The sequence below is a fragment of the Catharus ustulatus genome, chromosome 8 (genome assembly GCF_009819885.2).
Source record: "Catharus ustulatus isolate bCatUst1 chromosome 8, bCatUst1.pri.v2, whole genome shotgun sequence".
Lineage (NCBI taxonomy): Eukaryota > Metazoa > Chordata > Aves > Passeriformes > Turdidae > Catharus > Catharus ustulatus.
The window spans coordinates 18,774,629-18,798,224 of NC_046228.1; the positions used below are offsets into that span (position 1 = coordinate 18,774,629).

General features: G+C 40.9%; 1 protein-coding gene across 3 annotated transcripts in view; it reads left to right on the forward strand.

Annotated features, from left to right (window-relative positions):
- The window catches only part of MARCHF8 (membrane associated ring-CH-type finger 8), an 85,098-nt gene that overhangs the window by 7,613 nt on the left and 53,889 nt on the right, over positions 1–23,596 (forward strand). For 2 of the 3 annotated variants that reach the window (XM_033066271.2, XM_033066274.2), the window contains exon 2: positions 13,900–14,078. In XM_033066271.2, coding sequence (XP_032922162.1) covers positions 13,983–14,078 — 96 coding nt within the window. In that variant the 5' untranslated portion in view covers positions 13,900–13,982. Of the gene's footprint in view, positions 1–7,157; positions 7,260–13,899; positions 14,079–23,596 lie in introns of those variants that run through there. The other variant, XM_033066272.2, reaches the window with a different exon arrangement.

Genomic DNA, 23,596 nt, shown 5'->3' on the forward strand with positions numbered 1-23,596 from the left:
TCTTCTCTATATAGCTACATACCAAATGCAGCAGGATAAATCTGACGTATGTTTTGCAGTGTTTTGGTGGTGTTTTTCTTCCCAGGATCTCCCATGGTCAGTGTTTGGTGTTTTGGGGACCCTGAAGCACTTGTATCTGCCCCAGACCTAGGCTTTTATTTACCGGTAGTGTTGATACCAGTTTCTCCAAACACAAGGCCAGGATCCCAGCTTAGTTGCTGCTGAACATGTGATTCAAGATGCGATTTCTCACTCACTTTCCTTTGTTAGTGATATCCTGGCAAGCATAGCATCATGTGGTCCTATAGCCTGAGAGCAAAGAGGGAGGGAATTAGATACATCATGCATTTTATTCTTGGCTGTGATCTTTCATTGTCTTGTTAAATATTTGTTATGGTTGTTTGCTTTCTCTGTCTATTTGAGCTCTACTTGTCAGCTTGGACACGTGTTCAGTCTGTCTCATCCGTCTTTGATTGCCTGCTGGGAAGTCTTTTAGTTGGCATGTTCTCACTATGCAGAACTGTAGGTGCTTTGCAGGGACTTGGTAGGGCTGTGATGCCCTGCAGGCGTCGTGCTGGTTGGCTGTTTGTCAGCTGCCTTTTCAACTCCTCATCAGCTGCTGTATTAAGGCTCTCTGCTCTGTAAGACCTGCATGGTTTGGCTTAGCCTGTCTTTACTCTCTATGCCTCATACAGGTGTTGTGGGAGGAGGCTGCTTCAGGGTAGATGCTCTGCTCAAGGAAGGGATGTTTTCCACTTGCATCCTCATGCTCTGGTGTTATCTCCCTTTCCACATGACACTACAAAGCATACACTTATCTCTTGTCACACAGTTTGCATTGCTGCTTCTATGAATAAGGAAAGAGAAACTCAGGAGGTGATGATCCAATCTCTGGGTGATTGCCTTTGAGCTATATTCTGTGTGGCTCATGGGCAGGTCTTTGTGATTGATGTAAGCTAACTAATGCATATGAGAGATATCTGAGCCAGGAACTGGGAATTTAATAAGATGATGAAAAGTCTGTGAGTATTTCTTGTCAGCAGGGGATGGGAGTGGAAAGCAACTTGGCACAGTGCATCCCAGCAAGGCTGGTAACATGGACATACTGCAGCACAGGCCTGCTTTTCTGAGATGCTGTTTATTCTCTGTGTCCAGCAACCCCTCTGAGTCAAGGACAGTTGGCAAGTTTCTGAGCCAAGCCTTTCTTCTGTGGCATTTTTTCTTCCTTTATTGTAACATGCCAAAAAAAGAAGAAAATCACTAGCAGGCTAAGTTATGTTTTAACTTGGTGAGCAATAAAATAGTGTTATGCCGTCTCTGGGCCTTCTACAACCCCTTCTAGAAAAGATGACAGCGTGCAAGGGGAATGGGTTACTCAAGCTTGTAAATGCCTTCGCCACTGATGGATGGAGATGACTGTGCCTTTCCAGATTTCTTCATCTCCCTCTGCCATTCTTTCTAGGCTTTGAAGATGTTAAGTACCACCTTCTTGGGTGTATGACGGCTGCTTTGTCTTTGCTGATAGATGACGGCTTTTGAAGAGATGCTAAATGTTGTATTGGAAATTCGTTTGTAAAATGTAGTCTTGGAAAAAGCAGTAACTAATTTGCAACTAAGTGCAGCTCCAGCTCAATCAGACAATTGCTAAAAATAATCTACCTTCTAATTCCACTGGTGATCTCTAATTAGACAAGTCTTCTAATTCATAACCTGCATACAGGACAAGATTGGGGACTGAAGTGGCTTTACCAGTCTGGAAAGTCTGGATAGAATTAGTGTTTGGGGGAATAATCTTGAGGGGAGACCAGGTATTCTGACATTGGTGGTAGTAACTTTGCACGGCATTTATGCTGAGCCTTTGCCCCAGCTAAATGCCATAGAGTGCAGTTTTTCCAGCAGTGTCATCTTTTAGGCAGAGAAGATGCTTCTTGGTGGACATTTACTTCCTAGTGATTTCATTTTTCCTTTAAAAAACCCACACCTCCCCCAGAAAACCCAACCATGAGCAGAGAAAGTAATGCTATATGTGTGTTACATTGCTTTTTCCTGCTTGAAGCTGTTAGGTTGAGCAACGCAGCAAGGAAGAGGGAGCCTTTTCAGCTGAGGTATTTCACATCTCCTAAGATTGGGATCTGAATACTTTTTAGCCTCTTGTCGATTTAATTTCTTAAGTTTGATGATTCTGTCGTCTGTAGTGAGGCTGTGAGAGACCAGCTGGCCTTGCTGAGATGTGAAACTTCTGTGTTAACTCTGCAGGAAATGCAGGGGATGTGAGCTTGTACCAGATTATTTCTTTCTAAGATAATGGTAATGTTGCCAGGTAATGCCATTCACTGAATAGCATGTGTCCCTGAAAAACAAAGAGTGTAACTTCCTCCGAGCTCAAGGCTTTGTCCCTCTTTCAGAGAGAGCACAGCCAATGGAGAACGCCGTGCCAGGCACAAGGTCACTTGTGACGCAGAGGGGACCATGCGTGTTCCCAGGCACAGTGCTGCTTCTGTAGCACCCTGACACTGAAGGGAATGATTGGGTCCTCTAAGAGGAAAGCAGCAGCGTTTTGGTCACTTGTGGGCTCCTCTCACTTCAGAAATAGAAGACATCCTTAGTCTTTATATACCTTGTGAACATCTTGATGTGCTGTACAGCCCATGTGTGGGAGCCTGTGCTAAAGATGGGCTATCTAGAATGGAACAAGCCAACTGTTTTAAGTGAGCAGAAAACGGAGGACATTTTTGTCTTGACTTTCTAACATCTGTTGCATTGGGAATAGGAGGTAGTTTTCTTTTTTTCAGTCGAGAAAGAAAAAACAAACTTGCATTTGCCATTTAAAATGATTAATAGAGAAATACGTGATTATCTCTATATTAGCCTAATTTGGCAGATGTTCAAATTACTTGTTTGTAGTTATTTTTCATCTACTCTTTGGGAGAACAAATGTCCCTGAATATTATTATAATTGTAGCTACTTAGAGAAGGAAACCAGAAAGTCAGCTGGTATGGGTCCTGGAAGACATGGGGGAGAGTAGGGTGGAGTTGTGAGTTTTCCTCTCTGCAGCGAAGGGCGCGGTTCATGTAAAATTCAACAGGTTCAATGCTTGCCTCTTTCTCCAGGAGTAGATTTTCCACGAGGACTAATGATATTTATTTACTGATAAATAAATAAAGTTTTTCTTCTAGCTTTCAATTTCAACAGATACCTAATAAATACTGCTGTTCCTTCCAGGTTTTGTCTTCATGAATGTTTCAGTGCTCATATGCATCAGAGTTGCATCGGCCTTGTTTAGCACACTTGGCTCATCTCACTGACTCCTGGTTAAACTGATTTAAAGCAAAGGCCATCTGCTTGGGGAAAAGACAGAAAAGCCACTTCTAAATGTGATTGGGTTGAAGAATGTGACATGTCAATTGGCATGAGTGATGTGGCCATGCTCCTGAATTTCATTTCCTTGTTTGGAGAACTTCATATGACAGCTTCTTTTACTGCTTCGTAGATATGCAACAGCATCCCAGTATCCATTCCATTGTATTGCTCCAACTATCACCAGGTTCCTTTAAAACCACCTTTTGTCTCATAGAATTTTGCTATCTGATGGCTTGGGCCTCCCTTTACTAGACACTTGGAGATTGCTTTGAAACACATGCTGGGGTAAAAACTGGTAATCATTTAAGAGTAGCTTAAAAGGGCACTGCAAGTCAACCTCTTCTCCAGCAGCAAGAAACAGACCTGTGCAGTTCCAATTGTGTTTCTCATTAGTAAGCACCATTTTTCTGAACCTGAGTACTTCACTGTCTCAGTGGCTTTCTACAGCTGGCTGTGTTTGTCTGGCAGTGAGCAGCTAGTGGATGATAGCTGGACTTTACTGCTCTAATTCTGGTGATAGAAAGCTGTGATGGATTTGCTTTAATAGGATTCTGTACAGGTCTTGCAAGTGCATGAGAATGGATATGTGGAGCTTTGTACTGTTTCTATAAATTTTTCATAAAATCTCTAAACTTCTAAATACTTTTAGAATGAAGGGACTAGTACTGGGACAGAAAGGGTCAGCACTTGATTGCTGAATTAAGACCAAGGACAATGGGTGAGGATGCAACTGGTGGACACTGTTTTCTTGTCTGTGCAAGAAGGCAGTGATTGAAAAGAATCCACAGTCATGTATTCATCTCATGATTACACCCAGTGGCTATTTTAGGTACAGTGGGGATGAATGGCCTTTTATAGACAGTGGTAAGGAATGCCTTGTCTGTGGGTTTCAGTAATGCCAGTCCCCTCTTTTTAGGTGGCACAGAGCACTGTTGTGAGGGAAGGATGGTCAGAACCAACATGCACGTGCCAGCACGCCCGTGTGAAATAACATCCTCGTGAAGGGAAACCGTGCGGGTGCTGCGCTGCTGCCAGCGCGTGTCAGTGTCAGCTCTGGCACAGGGAGCTGGGGTCACACTGTTTGTCAGCCATCTGAAATCAGTTGCCCGGCCTTCAAACTACACCAGGGACACTTAAAATACAATAGGCACATGCAGCCTTTTTAGCCACCCAGAAAATCCCATGATAAGGTAGCAGCTGGAAGAGGCTGTCTTGTTCTGGCACTGGAAGGGATTTAGTTCTGTTCACAGACCTGGGCTCTGTCTGTGGGCTTTGTACAGCTTTGCTTTTTAATGATAATGCTATGACACAGAGGTTCTTAACACTCTTCAATAGCTTAGTTTTCATGTTGAAGTTGATGAAAAATACTATGTTTGTCTGTCTAGCAACTTTCTCAATTGGCAATTTTTGGTGACAATGCAGGTGTGAAACTGAATGGGTGACTCAGACATGTAGTACTGTTATTGTTTACTGTAGCACTTCAGTCTGTGCTCTTGGTTGTGCCAGGTACTGTACATTGCTGTGGTAAGGAACAATATCATCCCACAAAAGCTGTCTGTGTGGCTGGAACAGCCTGGAGGTGAGAAATGGAAGTACTGTTATCCTTCTATTGCACAGAAGAACTCCAATGATTTACCTTCTTGAACCACAGCCAGTGAGCACAGCTCTGTATCAGTGATACTTGAAATGAAGATGGGCAGCAATGTCACATTGTTCTGCCTGGAGGACAAGTTCTCATGCAGGTCACAGTATTGGTCCTTCCCACATTGCCCTTTGCAAGGGGGATTCTTGGACGTGACAAAGGTGTGGGAATGGAAAAAGATGGAAACATACTATGCCTGAGTATATTTCCCAAAAACAAGTTCTCACTGAAGTGTGTTATACTTTAATGACTCATGGTATTTCTCTGTATTTAAAATGTATTTAGATTTTTTAAATTTGGAGGATAGCAAATGACTTCTGGTAATGAGTTTGGCATCAGAAATCAGGTTGCTTTAAAATGTGGCAATTTATGGTTGAAATCAAACTCATCAGTGTCATGCAAGTTAGCAGAAGAATGGGGTACAGGATGCTTGGTACACTGCTCTTTTTTACTCTACACTTGAACTTCTGAAGACCTCTCCAGTTGCTTTGGGCAAATCCTAAAGAATGTGGTTTATAGGTTTTTCTTCAGAGTTTAAAGGTCTGTCGTAGTGATGCAGAAATCTAGATTTTTCTTAAGGCTTCCACAGCAAAAACATGTTGTAACTTAAGCCTATAAATAAAGAGTTACCTGACATTTAACTCATAAATCGTTCAAAGGAAATACGTTCTTGTGTGCATGGCTTTGGAAATTTCGTACTCATCCAAAGACAAAGAAGGAATGATTTCATATTTCTTCAAAACACAGAATCATAATCAACAGTATATTCTTTTTACTCTGCCTTAAGAGGAATGTTTTGCCTGGTAGCAGTTAAACAATAGTGAAGAATGTTCATTGGGTGCCTGTTGTTCATAAATGCTTCTACAATTGTTAGTCTCTGATGTAATGGAAAATAAGTAATGTAGCGCAGAATTTTCCTAAAAATGCATTTTTGTTATCTCTGTACAATATAGAATGTGTGCAATGTCCTCGCTGAACAATGGTGAGATTGTTCTGATTCATCACTGTCTTGCATTGTAAATATTTACACTGTTTGAGAAACCCAGGCTTTTGTTGTCTTCAGTGTAAATATATGCATTTTTAAATAATCTTTATTAATTTTGAAGATAAAAATGCAGAGCAATTTTTCCTTGGATTTCAGAACTGATTTAGAGTTTTGTGAACCTCAAAAGAATTTTAATAGAGAACGGGAAGGGATCATAAATTATCTATAGGTATTACATTGTATCATATGGACTTGTGTACTAGATTAGAAATTTACCTGCAACTAATTGGTACAAATTTCTCTGTCTGGTCTATACATGTATTAGTATGTCTCTTTTTCCATTTGATTATAATCTTCATTACATTTTCTTTTAAAAAATACGAATTGTTACATGGGGCACTTTGCCAAATAATAATCATCATGTGGTCATTTTTCCCCAATAGATTTGCAGTTTTTCTGGAGGTCTGAGGTGTTACCTTGTCCTTGACATCACTTGCTGTCTTTTCTGAGGCACGTCATAGTTTTGTGGGTTTTTGCTTTTGTGCATGAGTAGAGACTAGGGGAGTGGTTTTTGTATTCAGTACTTGTACTGTGTCCCTTGTGTGCTGATTGCGGGATGCTCTGCAATTGCAGTCGATCAGCTGCAGCAATCCTAGTGGACCAGTCCCAAACCTGTGTTCACACTGTGATGGAATCCATGTAGGTTACTGCTGTGCATTACTTTTGGGCATGCTGTGAAGAAGGAAAGGCAGCTTTTCTCAAAAACTATAGGAATGGGCATAATACTGTGGCATGTTCTTCTCTGACAATGAGCATTATAATGAAGCAAGTCTTCATCCATATATTTTATTAATCTTTTTTTATTTTATATTTTTATAAAAATTTAAAGTTGTGTGATTAAGACATCCTAATTTTTGATCTGCAGGGTGGCTTCAGTGCCAAATTGGAGGGAAGAATGCCTCTTCTGGAGAGGGACATTAATTTCTCAGGAAGCCAGCTTCTACTCATGCTGGAAGTTGATGGGATCATGGCTAAAAGTGATAAGGCAAGCCCCAAACAGGCTGTGATGTAATGTCCTGCTTGCAGCAAAGCTGTAAAGACTCGCCGCTTGCTGTGGGAGTGATTCATGTGCTAGACTTGCTCTGCTCATAAGCACGTCAGGACAGGAAGATGCCTTTCATGTGAAGGGGTGAGGAGAAATGGTGCTTATTGAGGCAGAAGAGTGAATGGCACCCCCTTATGCAAGTAGATTTGGGAATTCAGCAGAGCAGGTGAGGAACTTGGTGGCTGAGAAAACAGGAGCCCTGGCAGTTACCTCTCCCTAGCCTCCACCATAAGGACTTCCCAATGTAGAGAATGAAACTCTTGCTTTACTTCTTTTTGGTTTTTATTGTAGTTTGAGACTGTCCTGGGGATTATTACTCATGTTATTATGGGCTATTTCATCAAAAAATATACAGAGGGAGTTAATTAAAAGTGTCTATGCACCAGCAGGCCACTGATGCTAAAGAAGTTTCACATCTGTAGCAGGAGCTTACTGCCCCAGGTGTGTGGAGCACCTGGTGCTTTGTTTCTTCCACAGGACATCAGGAATGATCAGTATTGCTTCTGATGCAGGTAAATTGTCTGCTATTGTAGCAGAAGCAGACAAAAGTAATTTCTTTGTTTTTCAGGAGACTGTAATGACTGTACTATTGTGTTATTGTAACAGGGGAAATAACATTTGTTTTCCTGAATGTTAGCAACCCAGTTCATAATTGCATTTATCAGCTGATTTGATTTGAAGGAGACAGTTTTTAAGGAACTTGTTTTTCAGAGGTCCAGATCGTAGTTCAGCTGAAATCACGGGAAGGAATTGCTAAGAGCTCTGGGACCATTTTTTACTGCGACTGTGATTTAAGTGCTTGCTTGTCTAGTTGTATTATATTTGTAAAAATAATCGTATTCTTATGTTGAGAGGAGTTAGCCAGAGCTGGCAGATACTTCTGTTTCTCTGTAGGTTATGTGTGTCTACACATGTATAGTCCTATATATTGAGAAGCTTTCAAAGGGAAGATGGGGAACTTGTAGAAGAATCTCTTGTCCCCTTTCTAAGCCTCTCTTTTGATTTCAGCTACTCAATAACATGATTTAAAAATATATTCAAACTTGAAGTCTTGAAGCCGATTTGTTTTGGGACATTAGCAGGTGGAGGAAAGGAGGAACTGAGACAATAAAGGGAGAAGTTACGGCTAAGCTAGCAAACAGTGGAAGATATATAGGCAGACTCAGAGCTGTAAATAGCAATAATCCAGAATTATATCTGCCTGGACTGAATACAAGGGTTCTTTTCAGGGTTAGTACAACATTAGAAGGGAAATGTGAAAGGTACTGCAGGAAAGGAAGTGTTAGTTCCTCTCCCTTAAGCTCCCTTGATTAGATTTGTTTGTCAAGTTAACAAATGCATATGAAATGCATGAGGCTTGATAACATCTCTTAAATAATGCTGTTAACAAAGTACTGATTAAGCTACAGTAAACTAAAATGAAATGCAGATGCAGGATCCTCTTTTTGAAAATGCACATCTGTCATCTCTAGAAGAGGATTACGTAAGATACATTAGTAGGGGAAGAGTCTGAACAAGCTCAAAATTAAATAAATAAAAGCTTCAAACTGGAGCCAACACAAGCTGATAGGATTGGAAATATTTGCAAATGTGGAAAATGTGGTGTACAGAAAGTAGGCATAAGCTATCCATCAGAAATGTCCAAGCAGCTGGGAAAGGTTAAGATGCACACAGGAATTTTCTAAAGTCACTGGATGAGGGCTTCTGTTACCTTCGGAACAACAACAAAAACACAAAACCAAAGGAGTTTTTTAAATGGAGGTTTGAGATTTCACATCAAGACCTCCAGCAGAAAAAAGATTACAATTCTGAATTAATAGATTATTTCAAGCCTTATTATGAGAAAGTAAGCCATCTGGTGAAGATGTTGCACCATCTAGCAGCAGTCAAATTTCCTCAGGGAGTTTCCATTCCATTTTGGATTGGTCAGTTTTTTGTGCTATGTAGAAGGGAAGTTTCAGAAGACCAGATTGCATGGCAGCAATCCACAAAGTCTCAGAGCAGAATTTTCAGCCTGCATCTGGAAGGTGCCCTGCAATCTACAGATTAATCTGGCAGGATTGTCACAGTGGATGGTACTTCAGTGTCTGCATTATGTGAACACCAGTGATCTGTTGCTTTGTTTTTAACCTGTCCACCCTGCAACAGATTGTCAGAGCACTAACATAGGTGTTAGAGCTCACCATCACTACTGGGGACTAGGGCAGTTGAACAGAAGGGTAAGAAACCTTGTGAGAACAACTCACAGGTGAAATTCTTTCCAATTCCCTTCTGTTAGTGACTATCATCTTCCTTCTGCCATGGGTTCCAGGGCATATCTTTCATGCATATAAAGACACATTCTTTTAATCCAGAATACCTATTGTACTTTAAGCAGGAAAGCAACTGACTTATTTGACTGCTGTAGTTTTTCCCCTTCTGAGTAATACATAGCATTTGTACACACCTAAATGCATCCTCAGGGTGCATTTCTTTTGGTAAGGCCTGTGTACATCTGCAGCCAGTGCCACCACTACAGCTCCAGAGCTTCTGTTGAAGTTTTCCAGCATACCCTGTATAGCAAGGGAATATGGTGGAGCTCCTGAAATAGAAATGACCTAATATAATCCCAGCTGTTCAGATAGTATGTTTATTGACTCCGGTAGGTACCAAACCACAGACAGGAAATCATGATTTTTGCTACTTGCCCCATTCCAGCTGTGACTCTTTGCAAAGTAGTAGTTTACCTTTTTTTGGAACATGTAATGGGCAGCGGGCTGCAGTAGGTGGCAGGTGAGGGAGGACTTCCATCTGTGTTCTTTCAGTGGCTCTTGACACTCCAGCAATCCAGCCAGTTACAGATCATTTGGTTCATCTCATGTTCTTGCTGTCAGTTGGGAAACAGATCTCGACAGGGTGGATGAATTAAGTGGGAATTCAAGTGATTTCCACCTACTTCTGTTGTACCAAGGTTTCCTGTTGTTGTTGTCCCTTCTGATTGTTGGGGGATATATCAGTGCAGGTAGTTCAGTTCACAAGATGCACATTGAGCTCTCTCTGGGAACCTGAGACAAGAGGCCATGGATTGCCAACGTCCTGGGCAACAAAGGGCATAAAGATGAGTGGTGCCAGTGAGGTAGGTGAATGGACACTGCGAGACACAGCAGGAGCAGGGGACTCAGGAGGAAGAGTGAGATTTGTATGCAGGTAGATTGTGATGGGATAAAAGCCCAGGATCCTTGGTTGTGGGGAGAGGCACCAGCTCAGGCTGTTTCTGTGCTACTGCACTGTGAATAAATGGTTTTGTGGAACAAGACATCTGAGACACTGCTGTGGGAAACCTGGGGTCAAACCAGTAAGGAAATCTGGTCTGAGTGGTGTGAGTGGGGTGTGTAGAGAGTCAAGCAGGGGTCTCATGGGCTCACAGGAGCTACTGCTTTGAAGGGGCTTCAGTCCCAGCAGTGAAAGTCTCTGGTGTTGGGTGTGACTGCCAGAGAGCCACATGGATGGTCAGACTGGAAGGTTTCCTTAGCACCAAATACTTCATGCTGATAACCCAGAAGAACCTAATTTTCTGCTGTTGTCAGATGTACTGTTAAGGGGAATGCCCCAGACACCAGACCCAAGTCATGTGCCTACTTTTCCTTCCTTTGGTACTTCTCAACTATGTTGAGAGACTCTGTCCTGTTTTCTCTGAATTTGACTGATTTTGCTGCAGCTTTGTGGTTCTAGCAATGTAATGAGGACCCAGGTGGTGTGGTTCCAGGAGTCTGGAGGCATTTTTAATTACTGTTTTGCCTGTGCTGCAGATAGCAAAACTGGACTATCTGAGTGGTTGAAATCTTAGCTTCACTGAGCTAAGATCATCTGGGAGCTCTGCTGCCAAGATTTTGACCTCCTTTGTCTTTTGAAATGGCATTTATTTCTGAAGATTCTCTGCAATGGCAGTATGGCTGGAGTCCATCTTTTAGGAACCAGTGTGGCTATAGATAAGAGTAACAGCTGAACTTCAAGGTGTCTTCTGTCTTGGCATTCCCATGTGCCCTAGCCAGCTTTGCAGGAAGTTATGAACCAAATAAAACACAGTGAAGGAGGAAGCTAAGCCCTTACCTGACACCACCTGGGGAAGTGTACTCTGCTGTTGGATGGAGATTCTGTAGTAATGAGGAATTCTCATTTTGCATGAGGCATGGCCTAAACATGTAACTGGAATACTGAAGAGAAGGGACTATTTAGGAGCAGTCTCCTTGCCTTAGCATTTCTTCCTTTTTGGCAGGCTCCTAGTTTGATGTGCTTCAAGTTTAGATCTCACTTTGCAGGTGCCCAACTCCTCACCTTTGAATCAGGTAGGATGTGGAATTAATTTAGCTGTGAAATGTCCTGTGGAACTTGTCATAACTCGCTTTGAGTGGCATTGCTTCTCTGGCAACCTTGTCTGTTTGTACTGAGTACTGCAGATGGTCTGTTCATTCACGTAACTTTATCCTTTAATTAGCACTCTGGAGCTAAAGTGCCGTAGCTTGATGCAGACAGAATTTGAGTTGTGTGCATTATTACGGACCCAGCAGATTTGGGATGCGACAGGGTGGCATCTGGGTTTAGTTTACAGCTTTCTCTAAGCTACCCTTGAACAAAGGCAGGCTTTATTAGAGCGTCTGCCAGGCTTCTTTACTAGAGGAGGGCTGTTTCACATCACCCTTGAATATGCACTTGGATTATATCTGCTGTTTGAGCTCTTTCAAAGAATTCTAACACATGCTGTCCTTGAAGTACCTGCAAAAAAAAACTGGTTTGACTTGTTTGTCATCATCAGAGAGGGTTAACTGTGTTTTCCAATAATTTTCCTTGTTCTCTTTATAGTCATAACGTGTCCTTGCCTGCAAACCCAGAACCCTTTTTGAGGGGGGACACAGAGCAGAACTCCTTCCCTTTTCTTCTGTTAGCACTGGCAATAGCACAGAATTTAAAACCTGGCATATTTTCATTGAAGCTTAATGTTCTCTGGATTTCCTTTCTCTATGTTTTCTTGGGAAAATACCTTCCCTTCCTGCCTTGTTGATTGTGGTTTAATAATCCCATCTCAGCCCAGGTTTGTTTATATTCCCTCTGGCTTGGCTCTTTTAGAGGATGTAACTAAGCAGGTGTGGGGAGGATCTGAGGAGGTTCTGTGTTTCCTCTTTATGCTGGGATTCAATAAGGCTGGTAAGTCTCATGTTTCCATTTGTCTTCCAGTAAGGAAGCGTCCTTGTTGCTAGTTTATGCCTACCAATATATTTTACTTTTAAAGTAAGTGATGCCGCAAAGTTCCGGAGGCGTTGCCTTTAAACCTCTCATTCGTGCTGTATGAGGCTCTGTCCTGGCCTCTGTGGCAGTAATACAAATCCTGCCCACGTGTCAGTAAAGCTCTTGAAGTTGGCTGAGTGCTCAAATGGGCAGACAGCATCATGCAGCAGAGGGACTGTGTGATTGGGACGCAGCAGGCTTTGCAGGCATTTCTGGTTTTGGTCGTGATTTGCTCTATGACCCTTGATAATTCTTTTCCCCTCAGTGAAAAGAGGATAGTGAACTATCATTCTTCATATGAAGTGCCTTGGAACTTACAGTTTTTCTTCCCTATTGTTTAATTGAAACCAGTCAAAATAGTTGGTCCCGTTTCCATTTTACACAGCTGTAATATTCCTGTGGAGTCTAGTGGAAATAGGCCAAGCTTTCTAGGTTTTTGATTCCGTGAAAGATGCTGAATGGTCTGGTTCTATCTTCAAATCTTCCAATTAAATGTTAAATAAAAAAAGTATGGAGCGTAAGTTAAGGGTGTGAACTAAGTGCTAAGCTATGCTTCCAAGTTATTAAGCAACATAATAGACAGGGCATTTATCTAGTCTCTGTTTTTGGTTTTTTTCAGATTCAAAACCACCCAAACAAAAAATTGGTATGTTTTGGAAACAGAAAAACAGTGCATCATTCAGTTGCCCTGTTTAATATAGTCCCTGCTGTGTTAATTCCCTTTTAAACTGTTCTTTAAACACAATTGATTGTGTCTCATTTGTGGCAAGTAACATTCCAGATAAACACTCCATGATACTGCACGTTTCAAAAAGCTTTTTATTTAATGTAACTTCACTAATAAAAGGTATGGTTAATTATGCTAGCCTTTCAGATTAGCATTGCCAGTCTTGGTTAATTTATGTCTATCACTATCTTTGCTATATGTAATGCTTCCCTATTACATGAGTAAAAGAAGGATAAAGTGTGTGTAGTCCATCCAGTGAATTCACAATCCCTAGTGAGGGATTTTGATTATATTAATCTCTAATAGTCTTAGGAAAGGAATAACTCGTGATACGTCTTTCAACTGACAGTGGTACAGGTTCATATGAATGACAGGAGCCAAATGAGGGCTATTGCCTGTTTTTAGCCAAAGTTATGGGATTCACTTTGTTTTAGGATGACTCCTGAGGCAACTTGATCCAGTATGGGGGTTGGAAGTTTAGGGAACTTACCTGCACCTCCAGGTAGCACACTCAGCTTGGAAAGCTACTCTTCTTCTCCCTATCCAGGCAAACTCAAGCATGATCCCTGTCCTCTAGCTCTCTCTCGGAATGCTTTCAAAACTGGTTGAAAATTTATTTCTTCATTTTGCGTTAACTGTACTCTGATCTGTCTAGTTAAAATTTTTAAAAATTTCTGTGTCTCTTCTCACCCAGCAAGTGCACCAAAACCCAGAGAAAATAAGACATATAGCTTGGTCCAGTGGATGGCATAGCTTTGTTTTAGAAATCACTGCATTTCAAACTACTTTAACATCATCTAATACTTTTGTTTTTTAGTTGCAAGGCCTTACAATGGCACGGAATGAGCACTGCATTCAAGCCTCCTTCCTGTAAATGATAGGACCAAACAAGGCGGTGTGATGAACATGCCACTGCATCAAATCTCTGTCATTCCAGCTCAGGATGTTACCTCTTCCAGAGTCTCCAGGAGCAAGACCAAAGAAAAAGAGGAACAGGTACTGTCAGATATGCTTGATTTTTCACAGGAAGTTATCTAAGTATAAATGATAGGGGTACCAAATCAGACCTGATTCTGTTCCAAAGCTCCAACTCCTTGCTTGCATTACTGCTGCTTTTAGTGAGGATGAATGCTACCTAAGTATCTTCTTATTCTTGTGTTTGCTATTTTAAAGCAGCTGGCTGCAAAATTCTACAGATTGTTGTTGAGTAAATTCTGCAAAATGCAAGCTACAGCCATCTATTTTGCATAAGAATTCAAGGCAAATAGGGATTTGGATGATGGCTCTAATACCATTTTTGTAGAAGCTGTTACAGGTGTATTTAAAGAAAAATTATATGGAATGTGAACCCCTATATGTAGCCATGCATCCTGTTTTCCTTTGTTCTTGGTAGCATCTAGTAGCTGTGTTGGGTTTCAAAGTGAGCAGAATATCACAAGGAAGGCTGTGTACACCCATATGTATACATACTGTACTGTTTTATGGAATATGATTTATGTTCTTAATTTGGGAACATGTATGTGAGTGGAATCAGTCTGAGGTCTTGCTGTGGTGTGGTGCTAATGCAAAAATGTCTGTAGTATCTACTGATTATAAGTTCCATAAAATCCAATCATTACACTACTTAACAGTTTGTAATAGCAAGTGAAAAATACCATGTCTAATCTTCACATGTCAACCTTATTTACCTGGGCAGTGTCTGATCCAGCCCAGAAACCTTAGTGTACATTGTGCTTTAGTGTACACTGTACTGCATTGATCTTGTCTTATCTGTCAGTTCCACAGAAACCTCGTTGTGGTTTTTTTAGCTATAGTGTAAAATGATGTCAGGAAAACATTCACTTTATGGTACAACTGCAGAGCTTGCTTTGTGGACTGCTCAGCAGTGGTTAACTCTGAGGAGACCTAGAGTGATATTGACTGCAGATAGGTGTAGATTTTGTATAAGGGACTAGAAAGGCATTGTCATTTTACAGAAAGGGATTCACCAACACTAGCTTTCTAGCTTTGATGTGTAGGGATAATGCTCCCTGACTACCCATCTCACCTGACAGCTGTCCAGATTGAACCTATCAAAGTCACTGGCAGAAGTAAAGTGTCTTAATACTGGCTTTTTTGAGTCTTTTCCTTAGTAACATCTTAAAATGAATTCTAGCTGTTCAGATTCTTAAACCACTAATTAATTAGGCTGGCACACTGCTGCCTTTGATTGCTAGGACTAGACAAGAAGTTACTGTCTCAGAGGAGATGCTCGAAATCCATAAAGCACCTTGTCTCAGGAGTCTGCTGGAATCTCTCATTTCCCACCTGTCACATACAGTTACTGTCTGGGCAGCTCCCTAGGTTAGAGGGCTCTGCTGCTTCCTCCCTTTGGTGTTCTCCCATGTAGTAACTGTATATGCTGAGACTGAAACAGTTCCTTTGTCAAATGCAGGGCAGTGCTGTGAATTTACTACTGCTCTGGGAAGGTGGAGATTAGGAGACAGATCAGAACAACTTATGCTTCTAACCATGCAGTAGGCCCAGAAGTGAGAGTCCCAACTCTCCTTCTCAACACGTTTTTCATTTCCAGCACAGTGACTTCGGTGGTAACAATTATCCCCTGTGTTTCCTTCATGATAACTAGTTGAAATATTTACTAATATTCCCCTTGCTGGGTTGCTGTTATATTTTGAAACCTTAGCTCATTCAGAAGCAGAACATAATATTTGTTTAAAATATATATAAAATATATATATACAATATTGAAGAGGAAGTGGGGCCAGCTGTCCTGCATTCTGCCAAAACCACAGCTGGAGCAGCTGGAGCTCTGGGTGAGCTGTCAGCTGTACTAATACTGTGGCTGGCTCCTGTGCACATAAGCCTGGCTGTTACACTCCCTTCCCTCGCTCCTGCTTCTGAGATTTATCTTTAATGCTGAATCTTAAAATGAGCTGAAAGGCAATCAGGTAGTTAATGTACTGACTTTGACCAATGCAGTTAAATTTTCATATTGCATCAGTTAGGATGCTTTATAGTCAGAGTCCCTGTTCACTCTTGGATGCAGTTAAGACCCACTGGGCAAGATTGAGTTTTGCTCATATTTAAAGGATATAGTAAAGGGGAGGTAGGATGCAAGACAAGAAGAATTTCTAGATTATCCTTGCTGTATTTTTAATCAGATTTTAGTTCCAAAATACCTTTTTTCTGTTGAGATAGCAATTCCAAGATAAAGAGCAGCAGTGCAGTTGAACATGATCCTGTGTTGGGCAAATCTGCTGAGCAGTTGCAGGTAGTTGTGCCCTAGGTAATATCTACTGTCTAAGAGATTGATACTAGGTAAAGCTGAGAAAGAAGGTGTTTCAGTACAAAGTCAGTGTAACTTCAATACTTTTATATTTCAGTTGCATAAGTTCCCATCAGACAACATAGGTCACAGTTATCTCTTTATGTTGTGGTTGACCTAGACACAGTTATGTCTGCAAAAACACAAAATAGTTTTTGAGAAAAACGTGCAATTTCACAGATTGATTCATGTACCATGGTTTTCTTACCTTACCTTTATCATATAATAAGAATAAATTTCTTACTTGATCTGTGCAGGAACAGTAAGCAACTCAAATGTACACTGTGGTCTTAAAATATTTTGAGTTGTACAAAGCCTTTTGACAATCTGAATAAAATCAAACCACAAGCCACAATCAAAACCAACAGTACTATTTCACAGATAAAAACATAGGTTTGCTTTGTAGTACCAAGCTTCTTAGACCAAGTGCATTTCCAGGCGTGCACTTTATAGATTGGGCAGACTTGTGTACATATCTCCCCGTTTATTTACAAATTGTGGCTAAAGCCAAGGTGAATAGTGTCATCTAGCAGATGATATTTTGTCTTGCTTTCCTTTTTGCTATTTCAAACCAGACTTTTGCCTTGCTGGTACCTACTTCCTGCGTTGTAAGACATCCTTTGGAGTCAAGAAGCACAGCAGCAGAAAATGAAGGAACAAGGTGCCTAGACAGAAAATTTCCACCAGTCTCTGAAAAATCAATGTTTTTCCTGCTCCCCAGAACTCGCTTTATATTCTGCTATCTTTTGTGATGATGGATGTGCTTAGTTATCCACATTTGTAGTAGAGCTGCAGAGGAAGACTTCTCAATCTGAACAGTACAGTTGTCTTATTATTTCTTTCCTTCTATGCTTCTGTTCAAAATGTAACTCTTGTATTTCAGGTTAGGGCTTGGTTTTATTCTAGTTTTTCTTGCAACAAGAGGAGGTTTTCTAGAGTATTGATTTGTGACTAAGTGAAGAACAGCAAGGAATCTTTATCACCTTTATCATTACAGTCCAGTTCCTCATATTAAGTGATGTATGATACCTAAGCGTGCTTCATGGCAGATTAAATTGGAGACTCAATACCTGTGGAAGACTGTGGCAAAAATCCTATTGCATTTGAAAAAGCATTAAGAGGAAAGGCTTTTGCCTACCATTTCTGGTCTATGTCTTCAGTGATATGTGTACATAATAGAGCCTGGTAGATCCAGGTTAGTGTCATTTTCAACATTTAAAATAGTTGAAATCTGAGGTTAGCAGCAGTATTTCATGAAACTTTGTCCATTTTATCAGTAAAACAAGGAAGGTCATAAAGGGATTAATACTCTTGCATTTAACTCAGATGAACTGATAGCTTTAAGGGCTATTAATAACCATCATTAGCTTCTTTCTTGCCCTTCTCTAGGAATAGCTTCATGCTTACCTTATTTAAGGGAGAGTCAATCCATTGTGTGTGAGAAGCCACAACCCCCCCTTCCCCTGTTTGGTGGGCAGTATGCTGGCAGCAGTGTTTCCTAAGGCATGCAAAAGCAAACAGCTTTCAGGATTTGATGTGAAACAAGGAAATTATGCTGGCATGTGATTGAGGTGTTGTTCTAGGTGCTGTGTTACCGCACTGTATTTTGAGGGCTTTCTGCTTTCCTCACCAATGCAGACTGATGTCTACTGCAATTGTTAGTGTTACTGCAGAGAGTGAAGCTCCCTCAGCAATAGCTTTTCACTGCTCTTCTAAAACTGTGCACTAACCATTGCCTCCTGGGCTGTGATCTCTGCAGAGCTCATAAGTAGATCAGGGATGGGTGGGATCAGTGATCGAATGAGAGATCATGAGATGGTGGTGCAAGTCATTTTTGGGCACAATGCTGTTTCTTCTCAATAGCCTCAACCTGGTAATCAATACTGAGTTGCCCTCAAAGATCACACAGCATTTATCACAGATGCAGGTCAGTCTTGTAGTCAGACTTAAACTTGCTGGTTCCAGTTGATCAGCTGAAACTCCCTTCTGCTCACGTCTCTTGTTTTGTAAGTGCTGTGTAGTACTGGCTGGTACGTGCTCAGCAGAGATGCTGTAATTGTCCCTGACATATCCAGGTACTTCTCAAAGCTGTCATCTGGAAGATATTGAGTGCCTAGTTTGTCTGGATGAAATTACGGTGAGAGAAGCACATTGTGATGCATCTTCATAAAATTCTGCCTTTATAGTATCTGCATCCTGTAACAGGAAAGGCACTATGACCTGCTTATTCAAATAAGCTGTGTCTTACTGGGAAAGCAGGACTTAGGCAAAAAAAAAAAAAAAGCAATTGGTGCATTTGCAGGACTTGCTACTCATAGATCAGTATTCTCATGGTAAAGGTTGTGCTTTGTGTTATTGAATCTGAGAGCTGTTTTTAAGGTACAGAAGCACTCAGACTTTTTCCATTTACTTTTTGGAGTTTGAGCTGTGAATGAGGTCTCTGAGTGGCTGAATTTGATCCAAATACTCAGGCTTTGTAAGACTCTGTGTGTGTGTTTTTGGTTTTGCTTACCCATTAAACTAAATCATTCATTAAGCAACCAGGCTCTAAATCCTTTGAGAATCTTGCCCCTTATTTTTTTTGTACTGCAGTTTGTGTGTTTGTGTAGGTATGTCATATATTAACATGGGGGCTGGCATTTTTCCTTTCTGAAGTTTGCTTTATAGAGAAACTGGCTAACTATGGAAAGATTTTTGTCTGAGTATTCCTTATCTCTTCTGTGAGAAGCAGACTTCTGCTGTAGTACTTCTTGTAGGCATGGGCTCACAGTGGGTGGGAATTGTGAAGACCTTTCCTGGAAATTCAAATCTTGGTTTTTGCTTGGTGTATTTTTCTGAGAAATGATCCATTGAAAAAGTTACACATTCCATTCTTCCTGCCCCTTACCATCTTACGGGCTTTCTTCTGCTGTTCCACGTGTTTCTGACAAGAACGTGACTTACCTTGCCTTTGGTGTGGTGCCTGAGAGGCACTTAATTCAGTGCAGCCAGGCCTGAATTAACACAGGTCTGTAATTTGGCATTTGTTTTTGTCTTAGCACCCTGCTAGATGGTATTGGGCAAATTCTTTGGGTTCTTGTGTTATCCTGACTCCCATCTGTGAAAGAGGGACTGCTGACTAGCCTTGTAAAGGACTTCAGGTGTATGGATAAAAGCTGAGCAGCTGGAAGCCTTTGTCACTAGGTTCTTTGAGATGTCAGCTTTGCCAGAGTCCCAGTCTGCAGACACTTGTGCTGATGGCCCAGCACAGAACATGGTGCAGAATGCTGCAGGACGTGGTGGGCATGGGGTGTGTGGAGAGCTGAGGGGCCTTCCTCCTGAAGGTGAGCATTGCTTGATCTCAGTTGTGGTGAGTGTGCAAAGTGTTGTGACTTTCCTGAATTTCTTCTGCTCTCTTACTGTGCTTGAGTGAGCATGAGAAGCTGGTCCTCTCAAGCCCTACTCTTGGAAGCTAGCACATGCTGCTTCCCAGCAAACCCCAATGAAGGGGGAAGAGAGGAGGCAGGAAGTGGGAGGGAGGGGATAGGATGGGAAGGAGCTGCTCCTGAGCAGTCCTAACAAAAAAGTCAGATCACGCTATTTGATTCTGCATTGTGTTTGTTTTGGAGTGTGTACAGCGTGTGTGTGTGTGAGGAAAGGAGCAGATGGCTGCTGAGTGGGGATGAATTACAAAAGGCAAAGTGTGGGAAGTGGTTTCTGAAAGGGTTTTGAGGGAAAAGAAGAGAAAACTCTTTCTTCTAAAAATTCGGTAAACATCATGGAAACTAACAGCAGTTGATACAGCAGCAGAGTTTTAGGTAGTGATTCTTCTACGAAACCTCAGCAGTTTCAGATTTTGCAGTTTGCTTATAATCATTCATTTGTTTACAGTCTCTGTTTTGACTTTGCTTATTGCATGTGAACTCCTTACTTTGATGTCTCAGGACCAGAAACTTAAAGTTAATGATTAAATCTCTAGCTGTTACATTAACCTGAATTTTACACCACCTCTCTGATATTAACAAAATCTCTGTCTGGCCTTTATTAGCCACTCACTTAAATAAGTTGAGTCATTCTTCAAAAAATACTGTATTCTAAAAGAAGTGCTGATGCTGTTTAATTACATGACAGTCATGTGTGCTTTGGTGGTGTTTTGCAGGTCTGTTAATGTTTCTGGTGTATGTTAATGTGCAACAACTTCCCATAAAGGGAGCCCTGGCTGTGAGCGCGTGACTTTGGAGTTTATATGAGTTTATACTTTTTTTCTTCCCAGCAGAAGCATTCTTGTTTGTTTGCCTTCTGATGAGATGTGTGTGTCAGTCATGATCCCACCTGTGTTGCTGAAATCATCACAGCTCCACAAAGACATTAGTCAAGACTTGATTGTAACATGCAGTGATTTTCATCATCCATTGGCTCTAGGGTTTCTTTCAAGTGAGGCTGTCAGATTCCTGCAAACTGATTGTTAAAGTTTATTGTTTATTAAATGTAATTTCTGTAAATGTGACATCCCAGAAGTATGGATGTTTTATCCTCCTGCAGGATGTTTCGCCTCATGCATTGATACATAATGAATGACTTTGTTGATTTGATCTTTCAGACAGACGTGTTTCTTTGCCTGGTGAAATAAAGTAGGTTGGGTTTTGGGGTTTTTTTCAGGGTGGTCTGTTTTGGGTTGTTTTGACAGAAGAACAAAGACTAACAATTCTGCCAGGGAGGCTTGGTGTAGTACCCTTAATTTACTTGAACCTCAGGGATTTTTAAAACTGTGTCTAGTTTTAAACTGCTGATTCCTCTTAAACCCTGCGCCCAAGTGGTTTACAGTCAAAACATCAGCAAAATTATATACAGGCTTAGATTTGCACCTTAAACTTAGCTAATTCTACTTGGTCTGTATGCCACCTATGAATAATTCTTGATGGGAAATTCTTCTTCAGAAATGACTCCTCCCTTGTTTGCTGAATCTAAGCTCTTAGGAGTACAACCTTCTGAGTCAATAGTCTTCACACCTAGAAACAAAATCCACCTTTGGGATTCATTTAGCTTCTCTTGGTCCCAGAAGTAATGGTCTCTCGTCTGCTACTAAACATGTTTCTCTCTGGCAGAAGACATAGCTTCTGTTTTAGGAAATTCCTTATGAAGATTTTTGCATGACAGCTCCAAGTTAAAGCATACTTTTATTGCTGAGCAAGGCCATATGTGTATTCTGTGAGGTCAGTGGTTGAAATTCAGAATTTCATTTTTTAGCAGTCAAGAACTGAATTTCAGAAACAAGGAAAGGAGCAGAATCACCTATTTGTCAAGGTTTAAGTTTATTTACAAACCAGTCCACTCTTCCTGTAAATAAGCACTACTTTGATGTTGATGAAAATGAGTAAAAGTGGCTTGTTTATAGTTTTTTCATCTGCTTGCGTGTAAACTGCATCTGATGGCTTGTGCACCTGGACTACAGGTAACTGTTAGTGTCAGGGAGAGAGAGGGTTGTCCTTGAGTCTGCAGCACTGGACTTCCTCCCTGTGCTAAGTGAGCACTGCATGTTTCCACCATGCTCCTTTATGGTGCAGCATTTCTGGTGTTCCTGCAGGCAGGAATCTGGGGCTGTGTCACCAGCTGCTTTGCACACACCTTGTGCATCTGTCAGGGTCACTGGAAGTGGGTGTGTTTAGCACAGATATTCATATACTCAGATTCTATGAGTGTAGAAGCAATTTTTGGGGTATTTTTAATATTAGAATATTTTTAGTAATAACCTTGCATCTTATGCTTAGTTTTTTTTATTTTTAAAATAATGAAATGGGGTGTGCATCTGAATTTTTCATGTAACCTACTGAGGGCTCCATCAAAGCTGGATTTGGAGTCACAGACTTCCTGCATGCCTCACTGCCTTGAAGGATAATTGCATTTCCTATTCTTAGGTACTTACATCTTAGAAAATGACTGCTGTAGGTCTTACTGACATAGAAGTATTTATGGCTGGCTTTATCTAAAAAGCCACTCTGGTTTTCTTTTTCTAACTCTCAAGTCAAATTCACTCTCTGGTGTGTAGTTGTATTCATTTGTTAAGTGTATTGTATGTAAGATCTCATGTGATAATTATGGATCAGCTTCAAATTCTTAAAAGAAGTATGAGATTATTTTCCTAGAATTTAGAGAGAGGAGCCTAAAAAAGATATTTTAAAAGTTTACAAGAGGCTAATCTTGGTGTTTTTAAATATCACCTGATCAACTGACTTAATTTTCTGGAAGTGTGAAGGAGCAACTTTGTAACATATTGACAGCTTTTGCTGAATGGAAAATTGCAAAATCAGAAGTGTTTTAGCCAGCTGTGACTAGATGCACAAACTCCATGTTAGTTGTAAAGTTCCTCCTGGCAATCATCTGCCTGCCTATTTCTAGTAATATTCCCAAGCAGTAGATGGAAGTGGAGGTGAGTAATGGGTTGTTCAGGTTGAAACAACATGTGTTTACCTCAGTCAGTGGCTTGTATGATACTTCTTGCTTCAGGTTTTGTGCATAGTAACAGTGAAAACTTTTGATTGATTCCAGAGAATATGAAGGAGTTGTTTGGGCTTGGTTTCCATCCAGTGTTCTTAAGTATGTTTACTGTTACTCAGATGGCTGAAAGCACGTTATTTGGGTAAAGATTGCAAGGCAGCCTTGTATGCAATTAAGTGAAACATTTGCTCATTTTTGCATCTTAATTTCTCTGAGCTAGTTAACAGTTAAGCAACTTTGTTCTGCATGAAATACTGGAGTTACTGAAATATCCACAGGCAGATTTGTGGTAGTGGCCCTTAAGTAGTGGGATTTCTGTCTTCATGCTCCACGTTTGGGATATTTGGGAGAAGTGAAGCACAGCTACCACATACCTGTAAACTTTAAACCATAGCTATTTAAATTAAGTAGTGACAAGGGAAGCACTAGGGTACTTCATGGGAACACTAGCAAATTAGGACCACTGGGTACTGCCACTGCTAATTTGTGCTCAATCTAAGAAAACACACCTTCCCTTTTACAGCTGGGAATAGGACTAAGGTGGTTCTCTTTTGTGATTAATATGAAAAAACTTGTCTGTTTGGCTTACAATTGCTCCAAATCAGCGGGCAAAAAAATCTGTCACTATACAACGACAAAGTTCATGCAGAAGGGGAACAGGCATGTTGGAGTACAGATTAAAGTTTTTTTTTAAAAACTATTTTGTATGTTTTTA